The 21,738-nt window shown below is 42.7% G+C and overlaps 1 protein-coding gene across 1 annotated transcript in view; it reads left to right on the forward strand.

The window, feature by feature from the left end:
• Positions 1 to 4,156: 4,156 nt before the first annotated feature.
• Positions 4,157 to 21,738, forward strand: part of LOC310856641 (dynein axonemal heavy chain 11) — a gene marked incomplete at both ends in the record, with an annotated part of 125,711 nt that continues 108,129 nt past the window's right edge. Inside the window, 21 exons of the mRNA XM_083762112.1 lie at positions 4,157 to 4,378; positions 5,961 to 6,154; positions 6,304 to 6,493; positions 6,583 to 6,682; positions 7,187 to 7,398; positions 7,709 to 7,957; positions 8,656 to 8,823; positions 10,072 to 10,188; positions 10,737 to 10,874; positions 12,049 to 12,164; positions 12,631 to 12,826; positions 15,223 to 15,327; positions 15,595 to 15,837; positions 16,026 to 16,178; positions 17,244 to 17,576; positions 17,664 to 17,924; positions 18,706 to 18,875; positions 19,301 to 19,523; positions 20,163 to 20,279; positions 20,889 to 20,975; positions 21,183 to 21,341. Coding sequence (XP_083618238.1) covers positions 4,157 to 4,378; positions 5,961 to 6,154; positions 6,304 to 6,493; positions 6,583 to 6,682; positions 7,187 to 7,398; positions 7,709 to 7,957; positions 8,656 to 8,823; positions 10,072 to 10,188; positions 10,737 to 10,874; positions 12,049 to 12,164; positions 12,631 to 12,826; positions 15,223 to 15,327; positions 15,595 to 15,837; positions 16,026 to 16,178; positions 17,244 to 17,576; positions 17,664 to 17,924; positions 18,706 to 18,875; positions 19,301 to 19,523; positions 20,163 to 20,279; positions 20,889 to 20,975; positions 21,183 to 21,341 — 3,753 coding nt within the window. The remainder of the gene's footprint in view (positions 4,379 to 5,960; positions 6,155 to 6,303; positions 6,494 to 6,582; positions 6,683 to 7,186; positions 7,399 to 7,708; positions 7,958 to 8,655; positions 8,824 to 10,071; positions 10,189 to 10,736; positions 10,875 to 12,048; positions 12,165 to 12,630; positions 12,827 to 15,222; positions 15,328 to 15,594; positions 15,838 to 16,025; positions 16,179 to 17,243; positions 17,577 to 17,663; positions 17,925 to 18,705; positions 18,876 to 19,300; positions 19,524 to 20,162; positions 20,280 to 20,888; positions 20,976 to 21,182; positions 21,342 to 21,738) is intronic.

Here is a 21,738-nt window from a genome sequence, read left to right on the forward strand (position 1 = left end):
CTATGGTTTGACTGGATTGCTGAATTACTACAATGAACATAATGCTTTGGTGCACTGCCCCTCCTTGTGGAGAGGGGGGAGGCTGCGTGGAGGTGTGACTTGTGGAGGTTCAGGAAAGAAGTGAGACCCCATTTTCATGACACATATTGGTCATGAACACATGTCACATGGCTTTGTGACTAAAATATCTAAAAACACATATTATAGACATAAAACCCCCAGGAAAGTGTCTGGTTGGTGAAGTGAAGTGGAGTCATCTTCAAAAGCCATGCAAAGACAAACAATGGAATTGGGAACTTCTCCTTTGGTCCACCCATTCCTGGGAACTTCTCCTTTGGAACTTCTCTTTTGGAACATGTGCGAGAATGGTCCAGGGATAAGGACCCACCCACTTCGGAAATCAGCAACATTGTGAAAATCACATAAACATAATCCCTGGCACAAAATCTTCCCAGAAGGGATTCTCATGGGGCCAAATATATGACTTGATTCATTTGTCCTCCATAATGTATATGAGGCTGCTTACTCACACAGTGTGAGTATAAGGGTTCAACCCTATTTAAACACTGTTGCTATGGAAAGTGAACACAAACCCTCAAGTGAAGATGACCATATACTCCACCCTAAACCCACACCGTGACCTCACCATATGTCTTTTGTTCATTTTATAGTTTGGTTATTCTTTCATACATCCTATTTATTGACACACTGCAAGCATCCGGAGGGACTTATGATTATCAATAGCTCAATATTGATTAACCAACATGAATCCTAGCATCCAGAAACTTTCTTTTCTTTCTTTTCTTTCTTTCTTTCTTTTCTTTCTTTTCTTTCTTTTCTTTCTTTTCTTTCTTTTCTTTCTTTTCTTTCTTTTCTTTCTTTTCTTTCTTTTCTTTCTTTTCTTTCTTTTCTTTCTTTTCTTTCTTTTCTTTAAATAATCTACTCACAACACAGAATTTCTCCAAACCTTTTGTTTTATTATGTTTATAGTTAATGCAACCCTCAATCAATCAACATGAATTATGAAATGTTTTACCATGCACATGCCTATGTAGCATATTTGATTACCACAGACTGTACACATCACATCCTATACGGTTTGCCACCTCCAGTTTCGTAGCTATATTGTAGCAGCATTGTAATTACACAGCAGCCTGGAATGGAAGCTCAGAGTGAGAGAAGTGAACAATATTATAGCACAGTGGTTCTCAAACTTTTACATTTTAAGGACCCCCATATGACTCTCAGAGTGTGTAAATTGAAGCAATTGGACCCATTACGGGTCCCTTTGGTTGAATTTGTACACTTTCAGAGTTACATACCTCAAAGGGCTCATTTGGAACACTGTCGAGGAACCCTGGACACCACTTTGAGAACCACTGTAGCAGAATAGTGGTGAGATGTTGCGCACCACAGTGACATAAGCGGGTTACTCAATTAGCATTGAGTTATGAGCATGGCTGCTACAGTCCTGTTATCTTTTTGACTCGTATATGTCAGAACCTCAGTTTGATATTCATCATTCACCTCTAGCTCCTTGCCTTCCAGTGCAGTGCCTTTCATCTGGACCCTATGGTTGTGCTATTTGCGTTGACCTACTAGGGCATAGTTGTTGCTGTCGGGCAGAAACCTCTTATCACTATATTCTAACTTCATTTATTTTTATATATTTTTTGTAAATAAATGCCCTACTTGGTCGTACAATGGCGTCACATAAAAGCATAAAGTAGCAGATCATCATCTGCAAGTTCAAACGTGAAATTTGAACAGTTTAGGAGATATGAGGTTTCCACCCGACATACTGTAGACACCATTATACGGTTGTCGTTTGCCAATGAGGAATTTTGTTCCACAACTATAAAAGTGGCCTTTGGCTTTAATCAACTAAATGGGGTTTATTGAACTGGACTTCCCCTAATATCTTTAATGGAATTGTATGCAGCACAATGACACGTCATTAAAATAACAATAACATTCATGGACTGTGACAGACCAAGAAACAAACACAAACACGCACACTCATTTCTCTTTTGCACACTGTGTATTGTGGTGGCAAAAATGCACATAAACACTATGGTATTGATTCATTGAATGTAGCCTACTAGTAGATGATACTCTACACTCTAATTACCACCTGTTCCTCACTGACAAACTCAATAGAGACTGCCGACTCATGTGAACCTATTTCAAACTGTGTGAGTTAACTATAGAATAGAGTCCATTTAAGGAATGACCATCTCTTGTTACTCCTGAAACTCTGTACACTGCTGAAAGTATAAAATATGTGTTGGGGATGTGTGTGGGGAGTTCGGAGGGAAGCTCTGGAGAGAGACACTAGTCTCTCTCTGGTGTGATGACATATACAATAAAGAATGGAGTTTGAATTCTGATGGTTGAGTCCTGCTTCTTCCTGATGTTGCTTACTTGCTAATAGTGAGACCATTAATTTCCATTGCAGTATTTTCACTATTATATAGGCCTATATACATGCTTGTTGTAAATACACAAATATTTCTGTATCACAATTATCTTCGTTTGTTTGTTTTTTTGGTGGACTTCAATGCTGGCCTCTTTCACCTGGCTCTAGCTTTGGTAAGCCTTGAGTTTAGAGCTTTCTACTTTATAGAACAAGAAACTAAACAATTTCAACACACTGCCCTTTATGGTCTAACTCATTTGTGCACTCTCAGAGTTAAATGAACACTAATGATACTTTGTGGACTGATGCATATCAAGCTGGGGGTTCTTGAAATAAAGAATCACACTCGTCTGAAGTGAGGGGCGCCCTATGAACATGTATGCCAGCCCATTTAGGGCTTTGAGTAAAATGTTGAAGTCGCATCTGGCGCTCACAGGCAGCCAGTGCAGAGACACAAGTACAGTACAGGTGTAATATGGTCTCGTTTCTTGGTGTTGGTAAGCAGTCGGGCAGCAGAATTTTGGATTACAGTAACTGTAGGTGGGATGTGATTGTCTTACTAAGGCCGTAGTAGAGGGAATTGCAGCAGTCGAGGCGTGATGAAATGAGGGCATGTATGACTATCTCGAGGTCTGGAGCTAACAGGAAAGGCTTGACTTTTGCAATATTTCTTAATTGGAAATAGCATGATTGTATACGACTGTTGTTACCTGTTTATTAAAAGTTAAGTCTGAGTCAAAAATGACACCGAGATTGCGGGCTGCATGTGTGACATTTGTGGAAAGGGAACCAAATTGTGAGCGTAATAGGAGGGTTGACGTAGGGGGGCCGAATAAAATTATCTCTGTTTTTGACTGGTTTAGTTGAAGGAAATTCTGTGTCATCCAGACTTTGATGTCAGAGAGACAGGCCAAAAGAGGTGACATGTACATTGTTTGCACAGCCAATCAAATCATTGCTATGGGATGATCAGCCAATCATCAGCCAATGTTTGTGTTCACACAAATCCTGCTGTGTTAGTGTGTGTGTGCGTGCGTGTGTGTGCGTGTGTGCGTGCGTGCGTGTGTGTGTGTGTGTGTGTGTGTGTGTGTGTGTGTGTGTGTGTGTTGGATTTTCCTAATAGGAAAGTAATTCTATAAGAACAAATCTAGTAGGATTGGTTCCAATTCTGGTAGGATTTTTTAACAGGAATTTAGGAGTTTTTGGCTAGGGGGGCAGTGGTTTGTTTGATTGATTAATTGAAAATGTTATAGCGATTGTAGGCTATAATTCATTTCTGAGTTGCTGTATTAGGCTATTTAACACATTTTCAAACACACTTTGAGAACCACTGGCACTGGACTGTACATTACGATGTCTATATCTGATTTATTTGGCCTCAGCAGCTTTGAACTAGTTTGTAGAGATTTTATTTATAGTCCATGTCTCCATCTCACGACTACGACGTCAACGACGATGCTTTCCGACATGCAAGCTTGTCCTTGTTGTCGGTAAGCGACACGCCGATGGCCGACACCGTCAGCAGGCTAGACGGATTTCATTTAGAGACAAATCAGAACTTGTGTCTTTTGGTGTCGCTTAGCAACGCAACGCTGCCACGCCCCCTAACATCAGCTGGAATGCTGACTGATGGCATCGAGGTGGAGAGCACAGAGACGCTCTAAAGTTACGAAAAGGCCCCAAAACTGTCTATTTAAAACAGAAACATTGCAGTTTTGTTGCTGAAAGTAACTAATAATGTCCGACTCGGAGGAGACCGTGCCATGCTTCGTGGAGGACGCCAGGGTGAGGTTTATTGGCGGTAAAGTGTGTGTGTTGTTGGGGCTGCAGCTCCAGACATGGGAGCAGAGCGTCACAGAGCAGCAGGAGGTTCAGACACATATCACACATTTCTTGGAGAGACTCAACGTAATATTCTTCAGCCTGTCTTCTGACGGTTCTCTGGCTGCTTACATCGAGGTAAGAATGCACACATTGTTATAAGCAGATATTTTATCGAGTCTGACTTTTACTTTCGTATGTACGATAGTCTCTTGGGCCAAGACAATTTACTGGTGAAAGTGAGCTAGCCAAAACTCTAGCCAAGACGCTAGCCAATTAAGACTCTTGGCCCACACTTTCGCCAGTAAAGCCCGTATACTTCTCCGAACATATGCAAAATATAAAGTGCTTTACCCGTTTGCCCCAAATGTTAACTTGTCTTTGTGCAATATATTACTTAATATTTTTCAATAAGGAAGTGTTATCATCCCGCCCGACCACATGTGTACAATTTAGGCATTTTATTCTAAAGTGACAATTTAATTACTTTTACAACCTTTTTAATACCAAGTGGCTAACGTGTCAAATTTAAGAAAGAGGCATGCATTGTTGTCAAAATCTATACAAAGTGTTCTAGTAACTACATTTTTCAAATAAATAGTAAAAATACAATATTTGGATCTAAGTACTTGAGTAGAAGTACTTTAGTTAAGGCTCATACATATACATGGAGTATGAATGAGCCTTTACTTTACACCACTGAGAATAACCTATTTTAGGTTGTGTTATTAATTTGCCCTGTATGTTTTGGATGAGTTAGTTGATTAATTTTTTGATAATTGTTTGTGAATCAGCATGTTAGTTAATTCACGTGTTATATGAAATGTAGAGTGTCCTGTAAGTCCATATGGGTTGGGTTTCCTTGGAAGCATGACACTTTAATAAAGAAAACAAATCAATTAATCATAATGCCTACAATTCCAAGTTTTACGGTAGTGTATTCTCGTTATTGCTTGAGCCTGCCAGACTAGTGCTACACCTGAATCCTGGAAGAACGTTTCAACTTCTTTCAACGTTTAGGTTCCACCTGCTCCAGCTCTACACAAGCATGTCTACCTCCTGAAGAAGAAGAGAGGTGTTCCACTCGACACTGACAACTGCAGGGAACTGGTGCTTTTTGGGTCATTGTCTCAGTCAGCAATGCAACAACTGTCAAACACTGTAGAACAGGTAAATGTACTTAGCCTGTCATCCATCTATTCTAGTCACTAGATGGATTATGGGTTATTGTTGGAATCGGCCATACTGTAGGTTTTATAGGCCTCAGTTCTAAATGGGTTAAGGTAAAACAAGTTTGGGTGGCGTGGCGCACTGGTAAAATCACTGTACACCACCGCAGAGGTTTTGGGTTCGAGTTCACCGTGGTGCAACCGACTTTGTAGGGCGCCTATGCGAACACAATTGGGCCGTGTTCGGGGAAGCTAGGTGGGGAGGGTGATATTGGTCATTTCACATACTCTTATAGGCTGGGGGCCGCGCCTGTCAGCAGGGAGTGTTGAGCGGGAGGAGTAGGACGGAGGCTCCATGTCCTCCCGGTTGGGGCTCCTCACTGGCAGGTGAGTCGGTAGGATACAACACGCAGTGACAACACAGAAATGTGTGCTGTGAGCTTGTATATCTGCTGTTTTTGAGAACCACTATTCTAAACCACCCTAATAGTTTTCTGAAATGTTGCAAAGCTAAAATCTAAAATGACACTTCCTGGTTTCAATGGGTCAAGGTGTGTGTGCCGCTGCTGTCAACCAAGACCAACCACGTGACGTGGCCCAACCTGATGTGTGAGGACATCAGCCGCCATGCTGAGAAGATGAGGAACAAGACGTCTGTGGTCAGAGGACAGTGTCTGGGACGAACTGTCCTCCCTGTGCCTCCGGGAACATGTGACATTGACGGTTATTACCGCACCATGCAACTGTAAGGAACAACACTCACAATGTTCACGGTGTTTGTGTTGGGAAGTAGAAATGGCCTGCTGCCATATTAGCCAATAGGCTATATGCACAGCAGCCTTATTTGGAAATAAATTGGGCCTCTTCCCTTCTTCCTTCAAAACTTTCTATCAGGTGTGACGGCTACGACAGGACACTGATCCACACCATCGAGTCCCTTGGTATCACCTGGACCCACCTGATCCATAAGGTTCTGAAGGAGGATTCATCAGAGCTGCTTCGAACCAGCAGTAACCCAGGACCCTACACAGAGCTGGACTTCTGGTCGTCCAGGAAGAGCAACATAGAGAACATCTACCAACAGGCAACGCTCACTTTATTCCTTGATGGTCAGTAACACAATGATCCATTGTCCTTCTGAATGTTAATGTTTTACTACCTATACTTTCTCAGCTTCAGAGTCCCATAGTTCAGAAGATGGTGAAGATCTTGGAGGTGGTTGAGAGCAGCTATCACCCAGCTATCACCACTCTGATTGGAAACGTGTTTGATGGTAAGCCTATGTTGTTGTCTGATTCAAACAAGGTCACAGGATTTGTACAGGATTTGATTTGTTACTTAAATGTACAATTTGCACAAAACAGCATTATCAAGAGAACATTACTATGGCCTATTGTCCATCAAAATTCATCTTGCAATTATTAACACATTTTGTTTATAATTGCTAGGTGAATTTGTATGGAATTGAAAGAGAGGAGGTTTCTCATGCAAAAAAACTATTCCACAATCTTGGAATGCTACTTAGATTCTGTACATCTACTGAAAGACTGAAAAGCAGATGGAAGCTGTCATCTGTTGGTCATATTTGTTCACGCTAGAAATGCTTTGACTAATTTATAGTAGGATTTATTTATGTGACCACTAATAGTGGAACGGAAGTTATGAGCAAACATCTTTCCTCCATAAGGAAAGACATTCCGCTTTACAATCTGCACATTTTCAGTCTGTCTCGAGAGACTAATGTGGCCATGACAACATGCCTCATATTCACCCTCAGCGCTACAGGAATCGCGGGACATTGAGCTCCATCTGCGGCCGCTGCGCGCGCATCTGTCTCAGCTGGAAAAGGAAGAGTTTCCACGTATGGAGGCCTTCGTCCCGGCTCTGTTCCACATGGTGTCCCTGATATGGACACGCTGCCCGGCGTACAGGACGCCCGCACGCATTGTGGTGCTGCTGCAGGAACTGTGCAACGTTCTCATCCAACAGGTTGGTTCTGTGTTGTTGGGCAAATCTGCTACATGGGGGCCCCTCCCCATGGGCCGGGGTCAAGGGAAGTCAACATAAAATAAAAGTAATTTATAATGTAAGTAAGTAGGCTTGGGAACAAACGGTTCCCAAGTCATGTGTCATGTGTGCGGTAAGTACTGGGAGCTGATGATAGGTGTGGTACTCTACCTCAACAATCCATCCCCCAGGGGTCTCGCTCATTGTAACAGGGATATGCTCCCGCGTTCTAATGTCAACTTTTAAAACCATGTCAGTGTTACATACTGTACATGTTTCTCTGTCTCTCCAGGCTTCAGACTACCTGTGTGCAGAGAAGTTACTCAGGGACGAGGTAGAGGAAGGTCTGGAGAGGGTGAGGAACGTGGCGAGAGTCTTCAGACGGTTCAGGGACACGTTCCAGATGTACAGAAAGAAGACCCCGGCCACGGCCAGCCAGGAGGTCAACCACCGCCGCCACCAGGCTCCCTGCTGGGACTTCCAGTCCTCCTTGGTTTTCACACGTTTCGACTGCTTCCTCAGTCGTGTTCTACACATACAAGTGAGGTCATCCCTTCAGAGGGACGAGTGGCTTTTGCGTTTGAGAATTTTTCTGTAAAAGGTCAAAGTAACAACTATAATAACTACAACTGTATAAGTGTATTATCGTTGACTATTGTGTCTCTGTCGGGTGGAAACCTCATACGTTATGTCCAGAACTGTTAATTTTGAGGATTCAAATTCCATGAGTAGCAGATCTACAAGCTCAAAATGAAGTAGGGCATTCATTTACAAAAAAACAGAAAACATAATATGGATATAAGAGGTTTATGCCCGACGACAACGATGTGTTATAGTTGTGTTGTGAACATCTACTTGACTTGTTTTAGTGCCTGGTATGAATGGCCCATTAATCTCAACTATTTGATTTACTTTATAATCGACTAAATTGATTAGTTTGACTAACCATTTATTTTATATACTTGCACAAAAATATAGAAAATAGACGTATATCTACAAGCTCACAATGCGATGTGTTTTGAGCTTGTAGCTCGGCTATTTTCACATTTTTTTTTTTTTACGATTACATCGATTACTGTAGTTGGATTAACTGTTGCATAGGGCTGGGGCGGTATGGGATTTATACCAGGATGGCGGTTATTACCCCCCCCCCCCCAAAAAATAAAAAATTGGTATTGCGGTTATTGCACCCAGCCCTACTGTTGCACCTCTATTTTGAATTGTATGTTCTGTTTCCAGGACTTGTTTGAGACCATGCTGGACTTCCAGAGGTTGGAGAAGCTGGAGTTTGGGGGACTCAAAGGCAGAGTGTTCAGTGAGCAGGCTGCTCACATGTCCACTGAGTTCACACAACTCTGCCAAGTGTTTAAGGAGAGAGAATACAACCCACTGCACGACCATATTCAGGTAATATTTCTATAACGTGTTTTTTTACCCCCGCATAAATACAGTGTCACACAAAAGCATCAGAAGTACCAGATCCACAAGGGGTATAAAGTGACACATTTCGAGCTTATATCTGCTACTTTTGCTATTTTTGGATTTGAATCTTGAAAAGTAACAGTTTTGGACATAATCGTTTCCACCCGACAGAGACGATAAGTAGCATCCTTATTCTGGAGAGAACATGCAATTTTTCTCGTTGCCAAAACATTGCAGATGTACAAGCTCACAACCATTGTGAGCCTTTGAGTTGGCTATTTTTTTATTTGAAACCTGAATCCTGAACAGGTTTTGGACATACGAGGTTTCCACCCGACAGAGACGATATACAAGTTTTTGCTATTTGAAATAAAAATGATGTAAAATGATGAAATTAAATATTAATTATATTCATAGGGTGTCCTCTGAAGGAAAGAAACAACGCTCTAGTAGCTGTGTGTTTGTTAAGGTCAGTGTAGTGACCAGCTGTAATTCACTGTGATGGACACACACAGATAAGAAGGCTTCTGTGACATGATGAACGGTGTGATGCTGACCAGGCCATGTCAGGACGGGTGCTACTGCTCATAAAAGCTGCTCAGCATAGTAACAAGACTGCTTACACTAACAAACCAGTCCTGCAACACATCAACCGACATCACTCTTATCATGACAAATAATGTCTTGAATGGAAAGGATTGCGAGGGAGGGATTGTTGTGGATTAACATGCATTTGCATTCATATTGTGTTAATAAACCTGGCGTCCCAATTTTGGGCATGTCGGACTCATTATGGACTCACGCATGGAACAAGCTCCCTCTGTACCTTCGTCAGGCAGCCTCTGTAGACATTTTTAAAGCTCAGCTCAAGACCCACTTCTACAACATTGCTTTTAATTGATCTTTTAGTTGTTTTTATTTTAGTTTTTGTTATTCATGTCCTCACTGTATTGCATTACTGTCGTTGCCTTGCTTTTCTTTTATTCTCCATTGTTCTGTAAAGCACTTTGAGCTGCATTTCATGTCATGAAAGGTGCTATACAAATAAAGTTTTATTATTATTATTATTATTATTATAGGCAAATAAATAAATACAAATTAATAACAGAATTACTTCAGAAAACATAACACAAGCATATGAAAAAATGTGTCAGCGTGTCGTTTTTTTGTTATTTTGTTAATGATATGAACTGTTTTTCACTATTGATGAATTATTTATTTTTTGGTTGAAAGGATTTTGAAAAAGACTATACAGATTTCAAAGTGAAGCTTGAGGACTTTGAGCGCCGCCTCGCCTCTGTTCTTTGCTCGGCGTTTAAGGATTGCTGCAGCTTGGAATCAGCCTTCAAGGTGAGTGAGAGTTAGAAACCCACACCTTGCTCCCAGTACATTCAACCCACAAACACTTCACAAATACACAGACATTAACATTAACACACTAAAATCTAAATGGCTGCCTGTAACATGAGTTGTACATAGTTAGGTGGGTGTCACGCACCAAAAAAAAAGCAGATCAACAAGCTCAAAAAGGTTTGTACAATGTTTTCAAGAAAGGGAAGAAGAATAGAGGAACAAGGTAAACGGTTCAGACATTCAATTATTCCTGATATGACTAGAATTAAATAAATGCAAGCAGGTAAGATATTTCACATATTCCTGATATGGCAATGGTATGAGGCAGTTAAAATAGTAGCAGCATATTGTATATAGTAACACATGAAGTGAAAGAACAGCAGATTATACATACATAATACATAATGTGCTTCAATAGCACAGTAACATAGAACCCTTCTGCATAATAGTGAGGTGCATGACACCGGCACACAACCAAGTATAAATCAGGCTTCAAAAAGGCCAGCTATGTGAGAATGAAGCTGTACTGATGTATCGTTCTCTAGCTGTTGGTTATCTCTGGACCCTTCCTGGAGAGAAGACAAATCAAGCAGATCTTCAGTCCCAACTACCTGGTCCTGCAGCAGTACTTCAGAGAAGAGCTGGAGAGATGTCAACTTCTTTATAAGTCTCAGCTTCACCAGGTACACTATTAAAAATGACACACGGGATGCATGACCGTTATGTGGAATTACATTTACTGGCATGTAAGTGACTACTCACTGTGACGTACAGTACCAAGTCCAACCCATAGCTTTACTTCCTTTTCCATTTGACGGGAACGCCACAACAGAACAGATCATTATGGTAATATAAAGTGAACAAAGCTACTGTATGTCCTTCCGTCCTTCCATCTGTTCATCCGGCCGTCCTCATAAATTTTTCTCCTCATTGAGTAGGTTGACTAAATCCATCTGAATTTCCACATGGGAATTTACCATTGACATGTGCCAGGAGTGAGAAATTAGATTTTTCATGTTTCTGAAATGTATGCTATTTACTAGCTTTTTAGTTTTTGTCTCCACCAGGCCGAAGGCATGGGGAGAGAGTATGTTTTGCGTCTGTGTGTGTGTGTGTGTGTGTGTGTGTGTGTGTGTGTGTGTGTGTCTGTGTCCGTCTGTCTGTTACCAGCTAATCTCCGGCACCGTTAACCTGGTCGATGCCAAATTTTGCACACACACTCCCTGGATGCCAACGATGAACCTCTGCCCCAAACTTTCCAGAACGCATGAACCCATAAACGCAGCGTGCAATTTACATGAAATATTTCACATACTTTCCTACCAGAATATATCCCACCCTTTTCACATTGGCCTGAAATAGGTGGACATTATAGGTGGACATTTTTGGAACAAAATGCCTCAAATCATCAATCATCCAATAAATTATACAAATGACAAATAAACCTGAACCTGAACCTGAACCTGAACCTGAAATGGCACCCTTTTCACATTGGCCTATTATAGCACCACCAGGAGGCCACAACCTGACCTGCCCTGGTGGAGACCTGTGCCCTGAGGGGCACTTTATCTAGTTTAGTTGTCATTTTGTGGGCAATTTCCAAACTCTTTGATAGCCACAGTGGAGAGAGACAGGAATTGGCAGGAGAGAGAGATGGGGAAGGACATGCCATTGCATTTAACCTGGCTGAGCATTATTGGCATGCACTCTACCAAGTGAGCAACCAGAGTGTGCTCATACATTTTTCTGTGGTTGCGGTCGCAATCTCACAGTCTGGACGGATGGTGGGTGGAAATATGTGGACTAGGAAGCATTATTATAAAGTGAATGAATTCTGTTTTTCCTTCTTGTTGACAGACGGACATGGGGTTGACTAGGAACATGCCGCGCACATCAGGAGCCCTGAAGTGGGCGAAAGTGCTTAGAGAACGAATTCAGACTCCGTGGGAAAACGTCAGATTTCTCTTTGACATGTTGGTGAAAGTTCTTCGCTCTTGACAATACTTAAAAATGTAGTATCCAATGCAGTACGTATTTTATTCCAAGGACACTTTATTTTTATTAATTTATTTTCCACTAAATACACATACCACCCCCCCACAACCCTCCCTGGGACCCCAATGTACCTACCTCCGTGTTCATTGAACTCTGAGTGTACAACTCAGAGTTATAGGCCCGTAAGGATCACTTTGTTCATAACCACAACTATTTAGCTGAGGATCGCCCGGAACCTACCCAAGGACCCATGGGGGTCCCTGGAACTCACATTGAGAACCAGCTGGCCTATGTTAGGATTTCTTAATCCCATTTAGTTTTCTTCACAATAATTCAATAAATAATACACACATATAGAATCCAACTTGTCAAACAATTACTCTTCTAGATGATCTGTCAGGTGTGGGACATTGATAGATTTTTTTGTGTTTCTTTCATTTGCAGGTCCGTGGAAGGTGTGGACATGGTGCAGGAGCACCACATGTACATGGACACATTGACCCGCTTGGACCAGTTTGAGGAGCACGCCTGCACTGACTGGTGTCAGGGTCTGGACCGGGTGTGTCACTTCAACCTGGACCAGCCTCTCCTTTCCAGAAACACCTCATCTGGCCTCATCTCCGTCAACTTCAACCCAGAGGTAATGCACTGTAGGCATAACGGTCTCTATTATACCACACTTGTGTGCCACAGTGGTGAAGTGCATCCCCCATCACCACTCAGGTTGTGGGTTTGAATCTACCGCGATGCATCCGGCTTTGTCGACCGTCTTCACAAACATAATTGGCCCATGTTTGGGGGAGGGAAGCCAAGACAGAATGGGTGATAATAGCACTGCACATACTCCTATGGGCTGGGGCCGCCGCACCTGTCCACAGGGACGTAGTAGTAGCAGGAAGGCTCTACGTCAGGGGTGTCGAACTCAACTTGGGGTGAGGGCCGCATTGGTCAAAAGGTCACTTGATGGGGGCCACAACCAGTTGCGCACGCACGCTCAATGTCTCAGTCAGTCACTGCTATAATATCTATCTATCTATCTATCTATCTATATCTATCTATCTATCTATCTATCTATCTATCTATCTATCTATCTATCTATCTATCTATCTATCTATCTATCTATCTATCTATCTATCTATCTATCTATCTATCTATCTATCTATCTATCTATCTATCTATCTATCTATCTATCTATCTATCTATCTATCTATCTATCTATCTATCTATCTATCTATCTATCTATCTATCTATCTATCTATCTATCTATCTATCTATCTATCTATCTATCTATCTATCTATCTATCTATCTATCTATCTATCTATCTATCTATCTATCTATCTATCTATCTATCTATCTATCTATCTATCTATCTATCTATCTATCTATCTATCTATCTATCTATCTATCTATCTATCTATCTATCTATCTATCTATCTATCTATCTATCTATCTATCTATCTATCTATCTATCTATCTATCTATCTATCTATCTATCTATCTATCTATCTATCTATCTATCTATCTATCTATCTATCTATCTATCTATCTATCTATCTATCTATCTATCTATCTATCTATCTATCTATCTACCTACCTACCTACCTACCTACCTACCTACCTACCTACCTACCTACCTACCTACCTACCTACCTACCTACCTACCTACCTACCTACCTACCTACCTACCTACCTACCTACCTACCTACCTACCTACCTACCTACCTACCTACCTACCTACCTACCTACCTACCTACCTACCTACCTACCTACCTACCTACCTACCTACCTACCTACCTACCTACCTACCTACCTACCTACCTACCTACCTACCTACCTACCTACCTACCTACCTACCTACCTACCTACCTACCTACCTACCTACCTACCTACCTACCTACCTACCTACCTACCTACCTATCTATCTATCTATCTATCTATCTATCTATCTATCTATCTATCTATCTATCTATCTATCTATCTATCTATGTATGTATGTATGTATGTATGTATGTATGTATGTATGTATGTATGCTCAGACCCAGCCAGCCAGCCACACACATAGTGCTCAGACCCAGCCAGCCAGCAAGCCACACACATAGTGCTCAGACCCAGCCAAGCCACACACATAGCTCCGTAAGGGAGTGGTTGCACCACTCAAAAAATCTTCAAAAAACTGGAGATTGGAGAACCTGATTTGGACATGATCTGATGCAGGACAATGTCACTATGACAGAAAGAGAAGATGGGTCTGGCCACATTCATTCACCCCATAATCTCAGTGGAAATTGGGGAATATGTTGACAATAGTCGACAGCTCTGCCGATTAATAATCGATTCATTGAACCCCATATTAATCAATATCAGATAAAACTCATAAGATTTTATATTATGCACATGCCATGGTCACATAACCATTATATGTTGAGTGCATGCTTTGATGGTTACAGTTTTATAATCAGTTTTGATGAGTAAACCTTGTGAAGATCTTCTCAGTTCTCATTGTATGCTAGTTACTGCCATTCAGGATGGAAAATGAAATCCATTTAGAGAAGTAGTTCCATAAGGGGCTGGTATGAAGTACTTGATATAAAGAGAACATGTTCAGTTCACTAGTCTACACTCTACTCTACACCTGCCTTCATTTCATCTGATTGTCTGTCTGGCAGGCACTTAACAAGCGATCGTTAACTGTGTCTGTTAGAGAGATGGGCAGAGAAGTGGCTTTGCTCAACTTGATTTATACTTATATTCTCCACTCTGATGAAGGTACATGTTCGATATATCACGCAGCCTTACTTATTAGCCTATATTTTAGCCATAAAAAAAAAAGAAAATCACCAGTTTGACACCCCTGCTACGTCCTCCCGGTGGGGGCTCCTCACCGACGGGCGAGTCAGTACATACACAAATGTGTGTGGGGAGAAATCAATTGGTATGAATACCAAATTGTGGAGAAAAATGAAAAAAAGGAGGAGAAATGTTTTGAGTTGTGTGTGTTTTTATGACAATACCTTCTGTTTGCGTTCCCATCTCAGCTGATCGGGGTATTGAGAGACGTCGAATACATCCAGGCTCTCGACAAGATCAACATCCCGGCTGCCGCCATGGAGGTGTTCCAGAACCGAGATATGTTCATGAAGGTAGGCGCAGCCATTTTCTTCTTTCAGAAGGTAGCACTCTCAGGCTGATGTGCTAGGTTTTTGCATTTAGATCAGTGGCTTTCAAAGTAAGTGGCCCTTACAAGTCTGTAACTCTGACTCTAAGTTTGTTGTCTGGTTTCATTTGTACACTGTCAGAGTTGAGGGAGTTCCATGAAATGTAAACGTTTGAGACCATTCATATTCGCCATAATCCAGCATAATGTGTCCAGTCTCCATACTGTATGTATTTCTTTGTTGTTCGTCCAGTATGTGAGCAGTCTCCAGCTGCTGGTCCAGTGGTACAACAAGGTGAAGCAGACCATGCTGGAAGTGGAGCTTCCTCTGGTCAGAGCAGAGCTGGAGGCCATTGACCAACAGCTGAGCAGGGCAGAGGGCAGCCTGACGTGGCAGCACCCAGACTGCTGGAGCTTCATCAGCACCACCAAGCAGCTGGTCCACGGTGTGGAGCGACTCCTCCAGAGAACCAAGGACAACTGCCACGCAATGCAGGCCAGTGTTGATTTTAATCCCATTCATACTCCCCATACAGTTTGGTGACTACAATGTGACATCATTCGAGGTTTGGGGGGGTCGGAAACCGTCCTAAAGTTGGCGCCTCTGTGCCACGGAACATCTTTGAAAAAAAACTGTGACTGAAACCTAATTGCAATTTGCTGTCCAAATCAACACTGCTGCAGGCTCTGATGAAGGCCTGGAGCAAGCAGAGCGTCTTCTGCAGGAAGGACAACAAGAAGGGTGCACTCCTCATGCTGGACGACAGGGCTGAGCGCGTCAGCAGGTGGTACAGCTCCATACAGAAGGATGGACACCACATCCACACGCTGCTACAGGTATGGTACAGCTCCATACAGAAGGATGGACACCACATCCACACGCTGCTACAGGTATGGTACAGCTCCATACAGAAGGATGGACACCACATTCACACGCTGCTACAGGTATGGTACAGCTCCATACAGAAGGATGGACACCACATCCACACGCTGCTACAGGTATGGTACAGCTCCATACAGAAGGATGGACACCACATCCACACGCTGCTACAGGTATGGTACAGCTCCATACAGAAGGATGGACACCACATCCACACGCTGCTACAGGTATGGTACAGCTCCAGTCCATACAGAAGGATGGACACCACATCCACACGCTGCTACAGGTATGGTACAGCTCCATACAGAAGGATGGACACCACATCCACACGCTGCTACAGGTATGGTACAGCTCCATACAGAAGGATGGACACCACATCCACACGCTGCTACAGGTATGGTACAGCTCCAGTCCATACAGAAGGATGGACACCACATCCACACGCTGCTACAGGTATGGTACAGCTCCATACAGAAGGATGGACAGTTGGACACCACATCCACACGCTGCTACAGGTATGGTACAGCTCAGGTATATGGACTCTGGATGCTGATTTGTTCATCATCACAAATGTGACGTCATCACAAATGGGATGGTTAGCACATTTGGGCAAGTGGCTATGGCTGTTTTTAGCAAAACAGCAGTTTTTCAGGCAAAACAAATACTTGCATTGGATTCAGAATCATGAAAACCCCTTGTTTGATACTGTACGTCATATACGGTACTATTTTAGTATTTTTGAGTAGCGCTAGTCCCTGCTATGCGCAGCTTTGTGTGTGTGTTTGTAGCACGGAATGTAATGATTTGATTGGCTGATGTATGATGATAACAGCACCCCTCACACAGTGTGTGAGGGGTGTTCCACCACTGGGATTTCTTAGGACTTTTGATATGTTGTTATTAACATATTTATGAAACAAAAAAAAGTTGGAAAGAGTTTCTGTTGCAATCTGTTTGAGGTTTAACCCCTTACTATCCTTAGAATGCCTATACTATTTCTCCATGTGTTCGTATGCCTTCAGGACAACATGTCCCTGTTCCGCACCGACATGGCCTCAGAGGAATGGCGCTCCTACCTGGAGTACGTGGATGACATGGTGGTGGAGGGTCTCTTCAAGGCCATCAGCAACTCTCTGGAGTTCTTCATGGAGAACATGGAGTCAGGCCTGTGTCAAGCGCCGCTGTTTGAGGCCCAGCTCCTGCTGCACGGCTCAGCCATGAGCTTCCTCCCTTCGCTGGAGCGGGATGTAGGGGACGGCCTCTACGAGCTGGTGGAGGGACTGGTGGGAGACATCTTCAAGACGTCCACCAAGGTGGACCGCATGGCTGCTCACTTGCACTTGGAGTCCTATCAGGTATTTTATTTATTTTTGAATTATTTCTTTCAGGCTTTTCTTGCTGTTTATTATAACCCTTCTTAATTTGAATCATGATGGTTCCAGGCTGAGATGGAGGACATGCTGGACCTGGTGGACCTGAGGCAGGAGGTGATGGAGCGCGTGGAGAGTGTCCTGAGCAAAGCGCAGCAGTACCAGACCACCTTCTCCTGCTACACCCACCTGTGGATGGAGGACCGGGCGGAGGTGCTGCGACAGTTCCTCCTGTATGGACAGGTGCTGCTGACCACAGAGGAGATGGAGGCCCCCCTCCAACCCCAGGCCATCCCAGAAGCCCCTCCTACAATCGACCAGTTCAAAGAACAGGTGGAACTTCGAACAATATGTTTTTGTCACTAAATGTATATACCGTACCGTATGCACATACTGTAGGTGAAGTGTGAAATGTCGTAAATCGCTTAAAATGAATAAAAACTGGTGGCAATTGGATTAAATATAATAAGAAAATACAGGGTCTTTGTACGATAATTGATTAAAAAGAAATAATATTTTCCAGCCATTTACTACTGTATTGAAAAGAGGGTAAGTAATCCTGGTCTCTAAACTGCCTCCCCCTGGCCAGCTTGATGGACGGGAAAGGAACTGGTTGGAATAACGTGTTCCTTCCACACGCTACGTCCAACCGGGGAAACTCCCCCCTGTCAGGTGAAGAAGCGGCTTGGACGCTCATGCATAGAAGGAAGCATGAGGTCAGTTTGTTGCTCTCCCCAGGTTGGCGGAGGAAGTGTAGAGCCCAGGATTATTAGATAATTGACACTGGGTGAAAAAATGGGTTACAAAGCCGTGGGATAAATATTATAAGAAAAACAAAAGAAAAGAGGATAAGAGAAGAACATTTAGAGAGAAAGAGAATACTGGATTTGTGTAAGAGAAATAAAATTAGAAAACTACTAGTAGCCATTCTACAGTGCTCTGGAAGCAGTTTCAGAGTATTGCTTAGGGGGAAAAATCACGGCATTCCATCTTTAAGTAAAACAAACGTTGATGGTTCTACAGATAGAACAACACTACTACTACTACTTATGAGGAGATGTAAAATGAAGTGTTATGGTTTTATAGATAGATTACTGTGTTGATGGTTCTACAGATAGACTACTATGAGGAGATGTACACGGAGGTGTCCAGGCTGCAGGACTGCAGGGTGTTTGACGGCTGGTTCAGAGTGGACACCAAGACCTTCAAGCTCAGTCTCCTCAACATCATCAAGAGGTGGAGCTGGCTGTTCAAAGAGCATCTCATGACCTACGTCACTGACAGGTACTGCTAGTTACGCATGCTTCTACTGTTGGCTCAGGAGGTAGAGCGGCTTGTTAGATCCCGGGCTCCCCCAGAGTTGGTGTCGAAGTTGAGCAAGAGTCTAAACCCCTAACTGCTCCAGAGGAGCAGGTTGTTGCCTTGCATGGTTCCCTCCGCCATCGGTGTGTGGATGTGTGTGAATGGCTGAATGTGTAATGCACAATTTATGTAAAGTGCCTTGGATAAAAGTGCTATATAATGCACCGATCGTCATTTATTTACCACCAGAGCAAGACATATTTATTGCAGAATTTGTTTCCGATGAATTCCTCCAAATGATATTTTGAATGCTATCTTGTTGATTTTTAGCAATAGCAGGCAGCACACACACTTTACTTGACCTGTTCCCACGGTAATGCATGGTTCACCATTCATTCCCCCCAAAGCCTGGATGGCTTGGAGCAGTTTGTTGGCTCCACGGTGGAAGGGCTGCACCGGCCCGTGTCTACAGGGGACCACCGTGGCCTGGTGGAGGTCATGGGTCACCTACTGGCCGTCAGAGACCGCCAGACGAGCACAGACGTGATGTTTGAGCCCCTCAACGCCACTCTGGCCCTGCTGGAGAGATACGGAGAGAGAATACCTGAGCATGTGTACTCCCAGCTGGAGGTAAGGATGAACAGCCATGGGGCTGATACTGTATGTACAGCCAGTCATGATCACACATTTAGGATACTTATATTTATTTTTCTGCATATGTTTTCAGACTAAAAGTCCTTACAGTCCATGAGTGTTTATTGAGTGTGATTAAAGCAGCACTATGTAACTTTAATTGATCAAACGTAATTTTGTCCAGTCTGTACGGAAGAGTATGTTAAATAGTAAATACGATATAACTTATACAATCTTTATTATTATTATTCTTTCCCCCTGCTCTTTGGAGAGATTTCTTTGTCTCTCTGCTCTTCTGTTGAGACATTTTGATCGTGTTCAAAGGTCACAACTCACCTATAGATACAGGATCTGACAAAAAAATTTGACTTGATGGTCAAGATAAAATTTGTCCTCTGAGCAAGCAGGCAGGCTCTATTAGCTCAATGGTATAAATGTAGCACTTGCACAGGAAACCGGGAAACCATAATTATTTTTTGAAACTGCATATTTTCACTGCCAATAGAAGCATCAACCTATGTGAATGAGGCATCACCAAATGAACAGCTTGATGAGAAATATTTGCTGATGCATTTTCAGCCATGCTCTTAGTGTGTAAGGACCTTAACATAAAACAATAATTCATATTCTCATTAGGACCTACCGGAAAAATGGAGTGCAGCTAAGAAACTGGCGCTGGCAGTGAGGCACGACGTGGCTCCGATGCAAAACGCAGAAGTCATGGTTCTACGACGACAGTGCATGGCGTTTGAGGTAACTCTGTTCCTCTACTGGGAGCTACGACACACTGGCCCTCATTTATCAAAATAGTGTAGACCCACCAAAAAAATTGCGTACGGCGAGATCACAGCAATTGTCGGCATTTTCAGCATCATGGCCATCGTGAATTGATAGATAGATCCATCGTAGACATGGGGAGCAGCATCGTCTGACACAGGCATCTAAACATATGTATTCACTCCAAAATGTATAGCTATAAAACTAATAAATAACACATAATACAATACATTATGTACAAAGACAAACAATTGCATAAAAAAACTGGTGGAGCGACTCGAGTAAGGCCACATTTGATCAACGGCAGACAAATCTCCTGCTAAAATTGACAGGGTACATCTGCTTGATAAATCTCACGTGGACGTGGGCGTAAGCTAATTCCTGGGCTCAGAAATATGCTGATTTGTACACTTTTTGACGAATGAGGGCCAGTGTGCGGACTTCCCTTCCTTCTCCAGTGTACGTACAGTATTGCTGTTCAGCACCTGTAAATGTTTGTTGGGATGTGTTTTAACTTTTAACAAATTTTCTCTCTCATTTCTGATATTGCATTCATCTAGTGCGTTTATATCTGTCACCCTGCAGGTGAAACAGAGTGAATTCAGGGAGAAGTTCAGACGTGAAGCCCCCTTCACTTATACCTCTGTGCATCCGTACCTCAGCCTGGAGAAAGTATGTTTCACACAATGTGTTCTCCCATGTGTTGTATAGCAGTTCTAAAATCTTTTCGTGACCCACATCTAGAGCCCCCTGTTTGAGAAACAGTGGTATATGACATTGTGGTTATATTAATCAACTGCACAAGGTAGCGAGCCACCTTGCTTGTTGTTATATAACCTTGTTCACGTCTGTAACCTCCAGATGTTCTGTATCCTATAGGCTGAGAAGCAGATCCATTGTCTAGAGGAGGAGGTTTCTGCGCTGCAGGAGTCCACCAACCTGTTTGAGGTGTCCATCCCAGACTACAGAGACATCAAACTCTGCCGACGAGAGATCGTCATCCTGAAGGAACTCTGGGACCTTGTCACATATGTGCATGTGAGCGCTAATGGCAAAATATATATATATTTCCTGCATACGCATATATGGTAACCGGAAGGCTTGACCCAGGGCGAGCGGGTTTCAGGGCGAGTGCTCTTCTCTTGTATTCGTATATAATAAATTAATAATACTATATATATGGGAGCCTGGGAACACAGTTGTTGTGGTTGTTTTGACAACACATTTCTTGTCCGTTTATTTCTTTTTGAAACAATCTGCATTCTCTCCATTGCCTGTACTGTACATCACGTTCGGGCAGAAACTTTTTTCCAGTTTTTTCTTTTAATAAAATTACTGTATGTCCTTTTTTTATACCAAAAAGTAGCGGAACTCTACAAGCTTCTGTGTTAACACAATTTCTGTGTTAGCCGATACCGAATACAGATACCAGTGT

The sequence above is a fragment of the Protomyctophum parallelum genome (genome assembly GCF_964188405.1).
Source record: "Protomyctophum parallelum genome assembly, chromosome: 3".
Classification (NCBI taxonomy): domain Eukaryota; kingdom Metazoa; phylum Chordata; class Actinopteri; order Myctophiformes; family Myctophidae; genus Protomyctophum; species Protomyctophum parallelum.